At 29.2% G+C, this 17,977-nt stretch overlaps 1 protein-coding gene and 1 pseudogene across 1 annotated transcript; one reads left to right on the top strand and one right to left on the bottom strand.

Moving 5' to 3' along the window:
* The first annotated feature begins 5,835 nt into the window (after positions 1–5,835).
* On the top strand, positions 5,836–8,594 carry LOC123911173 (probable E3 ubiquitin-protein ligase RHA4A). The gene is made up of 4 exons (XM_045962541.1): positions 5,836–5,957; positions 6,057–6,343; positions 6,855–6,940; positions 8,134–8,594. The coding sequence occupies exons 1-4, from the start codon at positions 5,870–5,872 to the stop codon at positions 8,429–8,431; spliced, it is 759 nt and encodes a 252-aa protein (XP_045818497.1). The 5' UTR covers positions 5,836–5,869; the 3' UTR covers positions 8,432–8,594.
* A 1,927-nt stretch (positions 8,595–10,521) lies between these two features.
* LOC123911174 lies at positions 10,522–13,658 on the bottom strand (annotated as a pseudogene).
* Between the last annotated feature and the right edge of the window lie 4,319 nt (positions 13,659–17,977).

Raw genomic sequence — 17,977 nt, forward strand, 5'->3', positions numbered from 1 at the left:
TCTAGAAGATGGTTATTGATTTGTTTTTCATTGAGAATCTTTTGTAGCTCAAACATTTCCAAATGAGAGTACTGCAATTCTTGAATAATTTTAAAATATTTATCATTCACGATTTGTAATTTCTCATTTTCTTTCTCAATCTCAAATAGTTGATTTTCCAAAATTGTACAGTTTTGAGATACAACGTTTGCGTTATTTATAAGATTATTAATTCCATCTTTCATTTTTTTACATGAAGCACAAGGTTCATAAGTTGTTACCTTTTTATCTTCCATTGAACATGCGTTGGCTTTTTCTTCTATTTTTGAGTCATCACAGTCACCTTTAGTTGCCATCATGGATTTCTTCTTGGAAGCGAGCTTTCTTTGCACTTTCTTATTTCTAGGACATTTTGTTTTGGAATGTTCCTTCTTTTTGCTTTTGTGGCATGTACTTTGATTTGCAGGTTTTGACATCACTTCCTTCCCGAATCTTTTCCTCTTACACTGTTAAGTGCTCAAACCTTAGAGGCAGAGCTCTGATGCCAATTGAAGTGGAAGAAATAGTCACAAGAAACGAGGGTTTGAATTGTGACCCTTTTAAAAATAATTCTGCACTCTACAAAAATTGATCTCAAGTATATACTTGGATGAATGTTAGTGAATGATAAAACAGATTGTTCTGAGAATGTTCTATACTGCGTGAGAGTTCAGGTTAAATGTCAATGAAGTGGTTTGTGTAATGTGTAGTTGAGAAACTTAGATCAAATACACTTATACAATGAATGAAAGTTTAAACTCAAATGAAAACGTTAGAATGATCTCAAAAGGATCTGGTTAGCAATAAAACGAATTCAAGGTGAATTGTGTGTTTGGTGTTTGCTCAAAATAAAAGATAGGGAAAGAGAGAATCAACACACCACAATTATACTGGTTCACCCCGAATAGTATGGGCTAGTCCAGTCCCCATGCCTTGTGAGTTTTCACTATAATCTTGAGATACTAGTAATCTCAAATTACAACCTCCTTGATCTTAAACCAAGATCAAATAACCTTAAGCCCTACAAGCTTAATAACTACCTCAGCCTCCTTCCGACTAAGGTGTCACTCAATCAATAGTTACGTATTGACTTGAGCCAATATATTTACAATGAATTGTTCGGATCGCAAGCTTTCAAATGAAGAGAAAATCAAGTTGAGAAGCTAATAGAAGAATACACTCAGTTCACTCAATGATATATTGATCCAAGTATGTGATGTTAAAGAGCTGGAGTGAGAGTGGAAGAGTTTAGATGACTTGTTCGAAAAAGACGAGTGTAGATCTTGAAATTTGTAGTTGAAACTCTTGAATCTTCAAAGCACCCAAGTGTGCTATTTATAGATGTTGTTTGTCCTTTGTTTCGTGGTCTCCAAGTAAGTTTCAGTGGAGCACAAGACTAGCCGTTAGTCCTTTAAAAGCCACATCAAAATATTATTCAAATAATATTTGATGAGAGAGAAGATGCTTTTTGAGAATGTTCTTAGAATGATGATGTCATGAGGAGCGTGAGTTGAACATCTTATGGGCTGTATGAACTTGTTCTCCAAGAACAAGCACTGTTGAAGCCTTGGAAGATCAATTATAACAACTGGATAAAGCTGGAGAGAATCTTTCAAACATGAGCAGGAAATCTGTTTGATTCTAGAACGTTCTTAGATCGTTCTTCCAGAGTAATTTCTGATTCTTGGTCTAGATCAAATAGAGAGGTATGCTTTGCTTATTTTGTTTTTGTGGGCCTCAAGATATTCATGAAGATCATAAGATGATAGCTGGTCTTCTTATCCTTTTACTATTCATGTGTACTTGCAAAAGTACAAGTAGCTTTCCATTGTAGATCAAGGACATAGTATAATATATTTTATGAAGTCCTTTGAGAAGTATCATTTCGAACTTGTTGTCTCCTTTTCATTGGTCCATAAATGTCTTCAAATAATCTCTGAATAGAGCATGTGAGCTTGAGAAATAAATTGTCAAAGACATGTTCATGTTTATTCTTTAAACATGACCAAATAGGAAGCTTTCTTTTACTATCATTTAATCCTTGCCTTAAATGACTTATATCTTGTAGAGATTTTCTTCAATCAAGTCTTTTGCAAATGTTCTTACTTGTCTCTTGTTCAGATGATATCAATTAAGTGCTTATTGTTGATGTATAGCTTTGCACGTGAGAAAAATTGCAGACCGGAGAATGTTCTCTGATCATTCTTATAAACTTGCAGTTTTCAACAATTTCAAGTAGAGTGATATATAATGAATGAACTTTAGTTCCTGGCTATATTAATCACTCAAGAGCACTTGTTAGATCACAATAAGTCCTTCTCTTGAAGTACTAACCTGGAAGAGTTTATTTCTTGAACTGGAGAATGTTCTCGGATCATGCTTGAAACAGTATTCAACATATTTATTAAGGAGTGAGACATATAATCTTGTTATTGCAAAACTTCTCATAATTCCTTTTGATGTTTTCACACATTGTTGTATGTTCATTGAGTATCTTTGAGATTCTTCAGTAAAGGCGTGAATGTACTCATAATGAGAATGATTAAAATATTTATGCCTTGTGCATAAGCTCCTTTGTAAAACTTATGGAAAATCATTCTCAAACATTGTCATCTTGAGAAGCTTTGGTAGGATGATACTTTGACATTAATTGCAGTAGTAAATCCTCAAAGCATGTAGTACAAAACTCAATGTGAGTTTTGTCACACAACATCGATCCTTTTGTAGCTTGTAATCCTTTTGTAACATCTATCCATAGTATCAGGGGCGGAGCCAGGAATTAAAACTTGGGGGGACTAAGTCCAAGAAGTATAATTCAGTAGAGAAATATATTATGTCAAAAGACAAAAAACACTTAAAAAAAAATTCATTTTGATACACTTTGGTACTTCAGAATTTAGTTGGATTTGATATTATAGATTAAATTCAATGTCATGGCATATTTTATGTTAATTTATATTAAAATGTCATTTTTAAATGTATTTTGTCTATAAGATATTGATACCTAACTAAATATTACGGATACTAAAAAAATTAACTTTTAATAATCAAACAATTATGATTAATGGCTGTGTAAAAATTATTTTCCCTATTCATAAATATAAATTAAATCTATGATCAAAAAAGACTTTTTATGAGCAAAAAGAAAATATGTATACAGGAGAAGCAAATAAAAAAAGTATCATTATATGTTTCAAAAAATATTTTTTTATCATTATATATAGGGTAAAAAAAGACGAAGTGTGTCTTCAACAAAATAAGCCATGAGTAACTTTTACAATAAATTGTATCATTATATATAGGGTAAAATAATTGAAAATGTTGGGGGACTGTGGCCACCCCCCCGGCCCCTGCTGTGGCTCCGCCACTACATAGTATATTCTTTTGTAGCTTGTGATGCAGGTTTTTTCATTATGATTCTTCAACTACGATCATCATAATCTTCCTTGAATATTTAATTCTCATTGTAAACCTTGTGATGAAGATGAAGACTATTAATCATGAAGTTTACTTTCTTTGCTTGAACCTTAAATCAATCCTCGTAAACAACAGTCTTTAAAAAAATCTTCTTGATGTTTGTGATACTACTATTGTAATTATCTGATGATACTCCAAATCTTTCACTGTTTGAGTATATAAATGCACTTGTTGATATGAGTGGCTTCTAGCTCGTCCACTTTTGCTAATATATATCTTTTAACAAAAACTCAAGTGCAAACATCAGTAAATCACCATTTATAAAACTTAACATTTATTCCATAAGGTTTGTTGTCATTAAAATACTAAAATGGATTTTGCGTCAACAACATATAATGAAAGACTTGAAATCATCAATAATAGACTAGAAATTAATATTTGCACTAATACTTAAATTAATATATGTATGAGGGACTTACAGTCATCAATAATAAACTCTAAACTAATATTTACATTAATATTTGGACGAATATATATAAAAAATAAGTTAAAATTATTTATAAAATATTTATTTATTTTAGAAAAAATTAGACTGGGCAGGTGTGTGTGGCATCCAAAGATACTAAATTAGTTACACGTGGAGGAGGGATTGTCAAAGGTAAATCTGGTTCATTAGTAAAAAAGGGAATTGAAAATATTATTTGAAAAAATGGGTTCAAAAGGAATAGAATCTTCAAGATGATGGGTGGGGACTTGTGTTGAAAAATGTGGTACGCAATAATATTAGGGTGAAAATTTGAATTGGTATCAATTGGTTAGTTCTAGTATTTTTACATTTATTTATTTTAGATTGTTTTAAATGATAATAAATTATAAAAGGTAAAATTGGATTTTAGATAAAATATCAAGGGTAAATACAGTAGAAACAATAATAAGCTATAAGTTAATAAGCTAATTTAAGAGTCCGTTTGACCTAGTTTTTTTCCTCTTCTTTTTACTTAAAAGTAAGAAGTTAGGTCAAATAACAATTTTCAGAAGTTACAGTAAAAAAACAGTTTCTATATTTTAGGAAAAATTATAATATATTATCAAATATATCTTTTAACACTATTATAATAAAAAAAAATCAACAAATTTTAATTTTGTTTTTATAAAAAAAAAATTAAGATTTACCAAACAATATTTTAACTTTAGTTAAAAAACTATTATTTCTACCTTTATGATTAAAAGAGCTTTTACACCTAAAAAAGTTAGGTCAAACGAGCCCTATATAACGTTGAAAAATAAGCTATAAACTTGTAAAATAAACTATAAGCGTTATAAACTTGTAAAATAAACTATAAGCTATAAACTCTTGGTGAAATGACCGTTATCACACAAATCTTTTTTAGTTATATGAGTTTATAAGCTATAATGTTAAAAGCTAGTTTATTGGTATTTCCAAATAGATCATAAATCAGAATTTTGATCTTGACAAACAGATCCTGAGTAAAATGCACACAAGAGTACAATGTACTTATAAAATTATACAACTAAAATGAAAATAAATTGAAAATAAAATTCCAGTAAATAAAAATTAATTTAATAATAGTATAAAAATGATATATTAAATTAATAAAATGAGATATTTGGTACAATGAGACTTCCTCTTATTTGTGTTTCATCTCTCAACAACTTCTCTATTTCTAAGTTCGATTTATAGTTTTATTTCCTCCTTTGTTGTTGTACATGTACACTTCGGCATGAAATATATATTACATTAAAATAATATTTTGACATATATAAATAATTTAATAATAACATATAAATTAAAAGATGATTTTGATGAAAGAGGATAAAATATGGTATGGACACTTTATTATAGCCTATTATAAGAATGATATTACATGAACTTATCAAATATGGACTGATAAAAAATATGATGATCCTTTACGATGAAAATACAGAGCTATTTATAGGTTACAATTTTCTTCTTCCCCAAGTTTGATCTCCTTGAATTTCGGCTGCCACCGTCTTCTACGGCGAACCAGCGCAAGGATAAGGATGATTATTCTTTCCTTCGTCCTCAAGCTATGGAAGAGATGGGGGGGGTGATGGTTTCTTCCCCGCGAAGCTAGGCAATTGACCATTTGGAAGAAAAAGATATTTTGAGCGCGATTCCTAGTTCAAAGATAATTGGCGCCACATCGCTTCATCCCACCATGTCATGTGTTCGCCATCTTGCATACTGGATCTTCATGGATCATTTTGATTGGACTTTGTTACTTTTGAATTTATTGGGCCTAACTAATTTATCTTTTAGCCCACTACCCGGTCCACATATTAATAGAGGAAATAATAGAGTTAAACTCGGATACTCGACTTTGTTTTACATGTACCGCGTCCACCACTATTTTAAAAGTCACTTTCAACCAAAAAAAAAAATGTTATATATATGATCTTTCTGTCTCTTTTGAGAAGTTCCAAAAAAACTATTTGTCCCGTCAAAAAAAGAAAAGAACCAAAGAAACTCGACTCTTTTGGTAAGCATATGCATGTTCACTCAACTAAAGTTTCATTTATTTATAAAAATACTGTACTTTATAAATTCTATTTATTTATTTATATATATGATCATGCAGTGGCAAAAGAATTAATTATGAATGTAAGGAAACATGATATGATGCTAAGTAGTGTTCCAAAGACTTCAACAATTACAAATTCTGCTACTCCTTCAAATATGTTTCCAGAAGAACTTCAACTTCAGCTTTATCAAGCTTTCATATTCTCAATTCCTATACTATTTTCAATTATTCTCTTTCTCCTTTTTTACTTGTTTTACCTTAAGAGAAGAGCTTCCTCTTTCTCTCCACACTTACTTCCAAGGATTAATCCTCCAACTACATATCGTTATTATTCTTCTTCTTCGGTAAGTTCATTCATTCATTACTAGCTACTTCCTATTTCCTTCATCATACATATATACAGAAAGATTTAGCGGCACAAATTATTGTCCATCTACTTGTCGTTCATGTGTAATTATCTTAAATATATATTATTTAATTTATCGTATTAGCAAAGAATTTATATATAGCATAGAGTTACAAAATTTTACCGATTAAACAGTTGGATTAAAAATTTATTATATAGGAGGCTAACTCCACAAATTTTTATAAAATTTCGAAATTATTTGATACTTCATCTATTAATTGTAATTGAACGTATACTAATTTATTTTAAAAATATAACTAAATGTTGACTATTCAAATACATAATTAACTACAAATGTAAATTTTTTATTAATTTATAAAAATTTGTAGAGTTGATTTATTAAATAAATTTTCTTTATTCAACTGTTGTATTGGCATGAAACTTAAGGTTTACAATAAGTACTACGTTATTAAGTAGAATTAATCTTATTGTTTTTAATAATCTCATAGCCTCGCCGTTTGGATTTAACTGTGCAATTCTTGGACAAACTTCCTAGAATTTTGTTTGACGAGGATTTACAAGCAAGGGATTCAGTGTAAGTTTCCATTTTCTTTTTCGCTATATTAATTTGTGTGTCTATATGTTTTAATATATGTTATGTTTTGTGAAAGAAGTTTTCAACTGAATTTATCAACAAAAAAAGAGAGGTTTTCAACTGAATTAATTATAGTTGCTATTGGTTTCTTTTCATGAATTCATTTTTTGCTCATGAGCATATAATAGCTTTTAATTATAGTTGTTATTACAGTTCTAAATTGAAAGAACTATATTTTGTGGTAATTTCAATTTCATCACCTTTTGGCTTGTCGTAAAATTATACTATTTTACTACTAATTGTGTTCTTCCAAAGCTGACAAATTATAACAGAATCTTCAATTCATGAATTACTTAGAATATTTAATGGCAACCACTATTTTCAAAAAAGTGCTACATGAAAAGAAAGGTGGTAAAAAGGATAACTAGAATATATGAATTGATTGTTTTTCTTTACTTTTGACATTGGAGAAAATAACAGATACTACATTTGAATGTGTCTATGTCTCAACCAGAATAAAATCGCAAGAGAAATTCTGCCAAAAAAAAAAAAATCATAAAGGAAACAAATAAATTCTGCATGTGTGACTGACCCAAGTTGATTAGAATCAAAATATTGATATAATACTAGTCATCCTATATTTGTTCCTCAATAATTTTCAATTGATCACAAAGTGCTGAATTAGGTTCCCGACAGCCAACACTTTTTCAAATGTGAACGGTCTAGAAAAAATAGATTTAATTTTATAGTTTTAAAATATGAATTTTGAATTTGAACAGTTCAATCTTAATCAGTTATAAATCCGTGGCTACAGGAATTTGCTGAATCCAGTAAATCCGAGTCCGTGCAGAAATTGGATTCCTATAACAGCCATGTACTTTTTTGCACCGTGCTGGAATTATATATATTTTTATGTATAAAATTCTAATATGAGATAACTTTAATTATTTTTAAAATTGATTCAATAAAACTAAGCAAACAAAATATGAGGCCTAAAGTTTTTGTTGTTTGGGACACAAATAGCACTTTGGAGGGTCTAATTTACTTGGGTTGGTCCCGTTCTCTTTTAAAAATCCCTATATTTAATTAGTCTTTGACTTCTAATATGATATGATTGTCAAGTTGTACTATATATAATATGAAGCTTTGGAATGAAGCTAATTATGATAAGTTGCAAAAAAATGTTGAAACAGATGTTGTGTATGTTTGGGAGAATTTGAGGTGAAAGAAGAGTTGCTACAGATTCCATATTGCAAGCATGTGTTCCACATAGATTGCATACATCATTGGCTACAATCAAATTCCACTTGTCCACTTTGTAGATGTTCCATTATTCCCACTACAACCAAGTTCCTTAATCCAGCACCACCTATTAATATTATTATATCTGACCCACCACACCAAAGTCCTATTAATTCAGATTCTCCATTACAAATTTCATCATTGCCAAATGAATATGGTGCTTCCTCAAATATTATGACAAGGGAATGATGCTTAATTTTGATATTTAATTAATTAGTACACCAAGCTATTGTAGCTTGTTTGATTACATTCCCTAAGAAGTTGATGAAATAATATTTAGTCAATTTTAACTTGTAACTCGGAATATTATTCTTAGTTTGTGGAATGTAAACACAATTTCTATTTTTGAGAATTGTTTTTTTTTTTCCTTTTTTCTTTTATGAAAGGGTAAACTACGAAATGTGCAAGTAACATGTACAAAAAATACTACAAGAAAACATGTTTTATTTCAAGGGACCGAAAATCCTTGGATAAAACACAAATAGTTCTTTGAAAATATTATTTTCCGAGGAATGTTACATATGATATGCCAACTTCAGGTGGATGCGTACCCTAGACGTCATCCCAATTCGACATTAAGAATCTAGAAACATCAACATGCTTTGTTTCTAGCATCGATATAACTAGGGGGCTGTTCCCAGTTATGATCACACACACAATTTGTTCACTTGCTATGTGAGCGCACCTTCACCAAATTTGCAACCTTGTCATAAACATTAAGGTTCACTTAGATGTTGAGAAATCTTATTTTTATTGATTACTTTATTATTCTAACCTTGATTTGAATATTTTGTTTGGGTTAACATGTTATAAATTTATGAAGTTTTCACCGTTGATAATGGTGGCTAATCTCCATCAGAAAATCTGCGGGATACACTAAGGTGGGTTTAACCCACCCAATTGAACATTTTACATACACATGATTAGTCATAAATCGAACCTCTGACCATTTACTAATTAAGGTGCCCAAAACCTTTTACCACACATTTATTTCCACTTGAACTAATTCGTTTTTGGTACCTTAATATGTATCTCTAATAATGTGACTAAAGTAGAAGAAGTTCGGGTTAGTTGGTATGGACATCGCGATATATGTGCAGAAGTTCGGGTTCAAACCCATGACACTCCGCTTATTCACCTTCAAGGTGGATTTTCTAGCCACTAGACTAATTTAAAAAAAAAAAAATCAACTTCAATTTGTTAATGTATCATAAGCATAAGCTCCCCTAATGTTTTGGGTTTAACAAATATAATAGCACTATATCAATTTTGCGTTCATGATAGTGAAAAACACACTAGTAATTAGTAAAAATAATTTGATAAAACTTGGGGCTTGGCCCCTTTATTTCACCAATAATAATAATAATAATAATAATAATAATAATAATAATAATTTGATAAAACTATTATTCCCTTTCCTTTATGTATTACATTTGAAAATTGCGTGCAAAAATCTTAAACATATTCATATGAAAACCGATGAAGTCTTTATATTTCTTTTAACAATGAAACAATTGCAATTTTTTCATAGAGGCTAAATTTTGTATTATATATAGGAAAGAAAAGAGATAGGTGCAAGGATTTCTTCTATTCACGCTCCCCTGAATGTTGTTGCTTGCTCCCGAAAATTTCAAAAATATCTCCCTTACTACTTAAGTAATCCCTTACTACTTAAGTAATAAATTCAGGGTGCACAAAATCCGGAGAAAAAAAAATGAAGAACATTTTGCATCTTATAATGCAAACTCAATTCGCATTTTAGGATGCGAACCTTATAAAATCTAATATTTGTGTATCTCACACTCTTCATTTTATAAGGTTCGTATTCTAGGATACGAACTCACATCTTACGTTGTGAAGAGGTAGAATTAAAAGGTCGAGGAGCGCACGCAAGACTCAGGGAGCACGAAAAAAAAAAAAAAGAAAAAAAAAAAAAGCCAGGTACCACCGTACAAGATGTACTAGATCCCTACTACCCTATATACAAAAAGACCAAACACAATTAAAATAAAAAACTAGAAAAACCAAATAGCTAGTCACACTCCTTCAAAAACCAGAAACCCCCATCCTGAGACTGCACTTGTGCGACAGAAAAAAGCAGACAGAACAAATAGCGATAAGCATAACACAAGACAACTTTTGTGATTAAATATAAAGAATAATCTAATATTCTCTATATTCTAAATTGAGATGAAAAAACCAAACACACTATTGAAATTCAACTTAATGAAAACACTACAATATAGTACATTATTTGAAGAACAATAATGGTTGTAAAATCAATGAGCATTGAAAAAAGATATCATGGTATCATAAACACCTTGTGTAGCATTGAAAGAGGCAATATAATCAATATGTGCATAATCCTCCTTAAATGACACCGCACGATTGGTAGAATTTTGAGCATTGAGTTCATTTAGCAAAATCTTCACATCTTCTACATCTGATAGAAAATCTTGTCCTCCATAGCCCAAAAATATTGGGAATTCACTTGAGATTTTTGTAACATCATAAGTTGGAGGAACAACTTGTCCATAGTGCAGTACGTTTAATAATGGATTAACATAATCATACTTTGCGATTTTGCCTGTTCTTATCACTGTTCAAATTTCATAATACAAGAGAAAGATCAATAATAAAATTTATTAGTCCTAATGATGCATAATAATAGTCAGATGATAGATTTTATTAGAAATATTGCACTACTATAAAAATTATATTTAGCTAGGGTACTATTCCGTCACTAATGCACCCAATTTCCGTCACAAAGCTATTTAACGAAGGAATTTATTATGCCCCAAAATCTTTAAACATAGTCTAAAGTTTTACTCATCCTGTAAGAAAAATTAATTTAAATTTTAAATAATTAAATATTAAAATATGGTTTTCATGAAATAATTAGATATCGGCATTTATATTCAATCAAATATTAGAGTACCAGAATGTTCAACATTTTACTGAAGTAATTTCTTGATATCCTAGAGTTTTGTTGGATATTTATAAATAAATAAATAAATAAATAAATATTAAAAATTGAAATTGGATCTCATATCCAATAAAACTCCAGAGTACTGCAGTGTTCACATTTTTAAAACGAGAACGAAAATTTAAATTATATTTAGGTACAACAATTAAATTATTTTAAAAAAAAAAAAAAGTATTACTTCTTGGATACTTACTTTGAGAAAAATGGATCAAATTCTTTGTTGCTGTTTTTTGTGGTTCATGAGATAGATAGAAATCTATCCTAGAAGAATTTATGCAGCAATTTGGACCTATAAAATGTAAAATATAAAAATAATATCAATAATTTTGGTAACCAGTTATATACATTAGAAATAAGTGAAATTTGTTTATCATATGCCTATAGTAATATCTAAAGTACCTGTGATCAATGGCAATATTTGTCCGCAGTCGACGCCTAGAGTGTTGCAGAGGCCCTCTATAAGTTTTATTGCAACATCTCTGCTCAATAGAATAGCATATGATAAATTATTTCTACTATTATTCCTTTTAATTTGCACTCATTTTTCTTAACAAAGATAGTAAAAATATGAAAGGGTTAGTTATTTTCTTACTGATATGGAACGAATTCATGAAGGCCTAACCAGTATAAATCCTGTTATATTAAAAAAAAAAAAAAAAAAAAGGAAAGTATATTCATAATTGTACTCAATTAATAGGTAAATAAGGGCATGTTTGAATTGGTTTATTTCAACGTATTTACTTACAGAAGTTTTGTGCGAATAGATGAAAATAGTTTATTTTCAACTGAATTTTATAACTTATAAAATTAGCATGTACTATGTATATAAAAAAAAAGATTATTTTTTGATGGAAAATTAATTTATTCGAACCTATACATAAACAGTTTTTGACAAAATTAGAGCTTACATTATAAGTTGCAAATAAGTTTTTTATCCAAATGGAGCTTAAATAGTTTTTGCAACTCACATTAGCTAAAAAGAGGTCCGCAGCAGCCCTTGTTAACTTTGAAGGAATTAACTTCATATGAGCAATTGGACTAAGTAATGCAGCTGATCTCCACATATCAAGAAACTTCCCTTGAGATAGAGCGGCAAAAGCTATTAATGTTCCCTAAAAATTTTATATATGTAATTGTTACATATTACATACATACACATAATAATACACTAATTATAAAAAAAATATAAGAAATAAATAATTAATTAAGAATTAACTAACCTGAGAATGACCTGTATAGTGCATTTTTTGACCAGTATGGTTGTACACATAATGCACAAAAGCAGGAAGATCGTAACCAGCTAATTCATCCCATGACCAATCCCAATAAGCCTATACATAATTATAGTAATCAATTAGAATTTTTACATCGATCGAAAAAACCAAGTCCTCGATATTGATTAAAGACAAGGCTGCCTAGAGTTTATAGTTTACCAATTTCATCTTCTAAGCAGCCGGTTTTTACGAGAAAGACTCTAACACTATCTTAAAAATTTGAGTTATGTCTAACTCAATTTTATAAAATCAACTTATAAAGTGCCCTTTTTATAAACTCTAATTAAATCTTATAGAATTTGGTTTTTTTCAATAATATCAACTAATGGAAGTCTGAAAATTTGAAAAGTGTGAAAAACACATGTATATCATATAATAAAATATATAAACCATGTCATTAGGACTTAGTGATGTGTGTGTGGAGCTGTATTTTGTGCCACGACCATTGGCAATCCACACATCAAATCCATTGTCTGCTAACAAAAATCCCAATGATTGTTCTGGAGAATTGAGTAGCCAAATTATGCCATCCTGAAAAGTAAAAAAAAAATCATTGGAGTCAAATCAACATGTTTCATATACAATATTGTAATTTATATTTGCAACAACAAAACTTACACAAAAGAGACCATGGTGGATTAACACAGGCGGCTTGGTCGCATTCTTACCGGACCGCCCTGCTGGGATCCTTTGCAAACTTAGGATGTAACCATCCTCTGTTGTAACCTGAGTCACCACAAAGATGAATATTGATATAAAATATGTGATTTTTCAAACGATTAAAATAAAGTTATTAACTAGTAACCAAATTTTAAATTTTGATCTTCAACTCACTTAACCCTTAGTTTAAATCAGATAAATTGTTCAAACCCTAAAATATATGTTAGGTTAAAGTTATACTTGATGTTACATATATGATATATCACACACAATTAACTTTGATAAAAAAAAAAAAAAAAAACCATGGCATAGTAATATTTACCGTATGTTCTTCACATATATAACCTTGTGTCTCAACTATAGTCTTGCAGATACCATCATTATTAACCGAAGAGGATACTGAAAATTCTTTAGTTGTGTAAAGTGTATTTTTTCCTTGTGCTATTGCAATACAAATCAAGAGTATTGAGATAATACTAACTATTGTACTAGCCATTTTGAGAGTTTGTGGTTATGCTTAGTTAATTATGCGTTTCCATAACAGATAAAATTAGCCGTGTTTTATAGGCTTGGTAGAGACAAAATATTATTGCACTTTAATTTTTTCTTTTGAAGGAAATTATTGCACTTTAATGGTTGTAATTAATTTTGTAACATATAACGTAACTATTTTTTATTTTATTGCACTTTATTTTATTTTTTTTAAAACAATTTTATTGCACTTTATTGATTGCAATGTATAAACGATTTTATATTAATCTTCTTTCAAATGTAGTAATTGGCATTGATGATAAAGGTACACTAATCTACCCAAAAATTCAGTAATATACGAATATAGTGTAACACAAGTGGTACATATTTAGGTCTTAATCATTTAGTTTTTGGTTCGATCATTGGCGAGTGGCCGGTGCGTATGCAGAAGTATTTGTTGGAAGAGATCAACCACTTAAATGAATTGATGATTCAAACCAATCCAAACTAAAGAAGAAGAAAAATCAATTTTTGTGGCACGGATCCAAAACCCAACCAATTAAAAATCGACGATGTAGTTTGATTCTGTTTTCTAATTCAGTTTTTAAGAACAGATAAACTGAAAAAATAGTTATATTTTAGTTCAGCCTCGTAACACACACCATACCACATCTAAAACTGATCCAACTTATTTTCAAAAAAATAATAAATTGGCTCAATTTTTATTTTTTTTATATGGAAAGAGGGCCTAAGCCCAAAATTGGCTCAACTTTTTTTTTGTAACACTCTTTTATGTAAAACTTAGTAAAATTTTATTTACTTGCATAAATTGTTTTGTATAAATTTAAAAATAAGATAATTCAAACGGACCCTTAATCTGATTGTTAAGATTTGGATTTTTGTTTGTTAACACTATGTTATCGGATGAAATATTTATATGCATGTTTAATGGATATTTAGTTAAAAAAAATTGGATGGAAAAGGCAATCATTACAGCACTAGGAGACCCATCAACATTAATTTATAAGCACCTTCTATAGGAGGTTCCCAATTGAGTAATTAGGCTCTGTTTCAAAAAAAATGGCGGTTGGCTGATAAGTTAGTTTATTGCTTATAGTTGATGGTTGATAGCTTATAGTTGATGACTTATGGGCTGATAAGCTAATTAAAGTGTTTACTAAAATTAGCGGTTCAACTGACTGATAAACGTAAAATGACATAAAAAATCATTCTTAATCTTTTATATTATAAGCTTGTATACACAAGCAAACTCTAAACCCTAATTTGCTTTCCCCGTTTTCCCTCCATTTTATCTTGCAATTTTTATTAAAAAATAATACAATTTTGTCTTGACTAAGATTCGAACCCACAACCTTTCGGTGCAAGACAATATTTCCAACCATTATGACAAGTATACAAATTGTGATTAAAATTATGTACAATAATTGATAAACACCATCAATTTTAAAAGTATATCATATCAAAAAAAAAAAAATTTGAAGGATATCATATCAAAATTATTGTTGACTATATTATTCATCACGAAATATTTTCATCGAAATTCCACTTATATTATAAGCTTATATACACAAGCAAACCCTAAACCTAATTTATTTTCCCTCCACTTTTATCTTGCAATTTTTATTAAAAACTAATACAATTAAGACAATATTTTCAACCACTATGGCAAGTATACCAAATGAGATTAAAATTATGTGCAGTAATTAATAAGCAGCATCGATTTTCATAGGAAAAATTTCATACAACAATTAAACACCATCAAATTACATTGCACAGTTTAAAAAATTAAAAATCGACAATTAGAAATCTAGCAAATCATACATTTTCTTAGTGTTTTATTTTTTGAAAAAATTTACATTTTTTTATCCTAATTAAATATTTTTTACTAATTAACTAACCATGTTAACCATTTTCTTAGTGTTTCTTTTTACGGAAAGGAAAAAATCATTATACTTAAAAGTTACTTTTTTTTTAACTAAACATGCTAAGAAAAATATATTTTTTTTATGTCTTTCTGAACTTATAAGTTACTTTTTTCATATATCAAGGTGATATTTATGCAAATAGTAGTGGACTTCAGGTATATATCAACGTGACTATATTATTAATTATGAAAAAAAATCATTGATTCACATTTGTTTCTTTTGCTAACAATGTATCTTAACCTTTCCGGATCAAAAAAGGTTGTTTTCTGAATGTGTTTTGGGTGTTGGTGATGAAAAAATTGAAGATGACAATGACGATCATTTAGAACTTGTCATTCCATCAGATTTATTGATTCCAAATTCAGGTGATCCTTTTGCTTCTATCGTTGAAAGCACATATCCCCAACTTTTACAAAACATGAACGATATAACGTGTTTCCAAAATAGAGTTATATTAGCTCCTAAAACTTCAATAGTCGACACAATAAATGATTTCTACGTCGAGACTCCGAAATCACGAGTTGAGACTTAAAGTTGGAGTTCCTGTTATGCTATTAAGGAATTTGAATCAAATATTAGGATTATGCAATGGAACAAGACTTATTATTACAAGATTGGGAAAACGTGCTCTTGAAGGAAAAATTATTTGAGAAAGTAATATTGGTGATCAGGTTTTCATACCTAGATTTTTTCCTGACACCATCTGACGTAAGAATTCCTTTTAAATTTCAACGGAGACAATTTCCTTTAATGATTTCTTTTGCGATTACTATTAATAAGAGCCAGGGACAATCTTTAATCTTTAATGTAAGGATATATCTTCCGTCGCCAGTGTTTTCACATGGCCAGCTGTATGTTGCGATTTCAAGAATTACTTCTAGGAAAGAATTAAAAATATTGATCATCGACGATGACGCGAAGATACGACCAAAATTATTGTTGAACTATCGTTTAATGTTACTCAAAAAATTTCATATACCTTATATTATTGCAATTATCATATCTAATTTATAATTACATACCTTACAGCTAATTAGATTTTTTCCTGACACCATCTGACGTAAGAATTCCTTTTAAATTTCAACGGAGACAATTTCCTTTAATGATTTCTTTTGCGATTACTATTAATAAGAGCCAGGGACAATCTTTAATCTTTAATGTAAGGATCTTCCGTCGCCAGTGTTTTCACATGGCCAGCTGTATGTTGCGATTTCAAGAATTACTTCTAGGGAAGAATTAAAAATATTGATCATCGACGATGACGCGAAGATACGACCAAAATTATTGTTGAACTATCATTTAATGTTACTCAAAAAATTTCATATACCTTATATCTTTTATATTATAAGCTTGTATACACAAGCAAACTCTAAACCCTAATTTGCTTTCCCCGTTTTCCCTCCATTTTATCTTGCAATTTTTATTAAAAAATAATACAATTTTGTCTTGACTAAGATTCGAACCCACAACCTTTCGGTGCAAGACAATATTTCCAACCATTATGACAAGTATACAAATTGTGATTAAAATTATGTACAATAATTGATAAACACCATCAATTTTAAAAGTATATCATATCAAAAAAAAAAAAATTTGAAGGATATCATATCAAAATTATTGTTGACTATATTATTCATCACGAAATATTTTCATCGAAATTCCACTTATATTATAAGCTTATATACACAAGCAAACCCTAAACCTAATTTATTTTCCCTCCACTTTTATCTTGCAATTTTTATTAAAAACTAATACAATTAAGACAATATTTTCAACCACTATGGCAAGTATACCAAATGAGATTAAAATTATGTGCAGTAATTAATAAGCAGCATCGATTTTCATAGGAAAAATTTCATACAACAATTAAACACCATCAAATTACATTGCACAGTTTAAAAAATTAAAAATCGACAATTAGAAATCTAGCAAATCATACATTTTCTTAGTGTTTTATTTTTTGAAAAAATTTACATTTTTTTTATCCTAATTAAATATTTTTTACTAATTAACTAACCATGTTAACCATTTTCTTAGTGTTTCTTTTTACGGAAAGGAAAAAATCATTATACTTAAAAGTTACTTTTTTTTTAACTAAACATGCTAAGAAAAATATATTTTTTTTATGTCTTTCTGAACTTATAAGTTACTTTTTTCATATATCAAGGTGATATTTATGCAAATAGTAGTGGACTTCAGGTATATATCAACGTGACTATATTATTAATTATGAAAAAAAATCATTGATTCACATTTGTTTCTTTTGCTAACAATGTATCTTAACCTTTCCGGATCAAAAAAGGTTGTTTTCTGAATGTGTTTTGGGTGTTGGTGATGAAAAAATTGAAGATGACAATGACGATCATTTAGAACTTGTCATTCCATCAGATTTATTGAT

The sequence above is a fragment of the Trifolium pratense genome, linkage group LG2, assembly GCF_020283565.1.
Source record: "Trifolium pratense cultivar HEN17-A07 linkage group LG2, ARS_RC_1.1, whole genome shotgun sequence".
Classification (NCBI taxonomy): domain Eukaryota; kingdom Viridiplantae; phylum Streptophyta; class Magnoliopsida; order Fabales; family Fabaceae; genus Trifolium; species Trifolium pratense.

Excerpts from the sequence above, each read along its gene's own strand:
- LOC123911173 (XM_045962541.1), top strand. The coding sequence starts at position 5,870 with ATGATCTTTCTGTCTCTTTTGAGAAGTTCCAAAAAAACTATTTGTCCC. Across the intron at positions 5,958-6,056 it reads AAAGAAACTCGACTCTTTTG|TGGCAAAAGAATTAATTATG; the intron begins GTAAGCATATGC and ends ATGATCATGCAG. Across the intron at positions 6,941-8,133 it reads TTACAAGCAAGGGATTCAGT|ATGTTGTGTATGTTTGGGAG; the intron begins GTAAGTTTCCAT and ends ATGTTGAAACAG.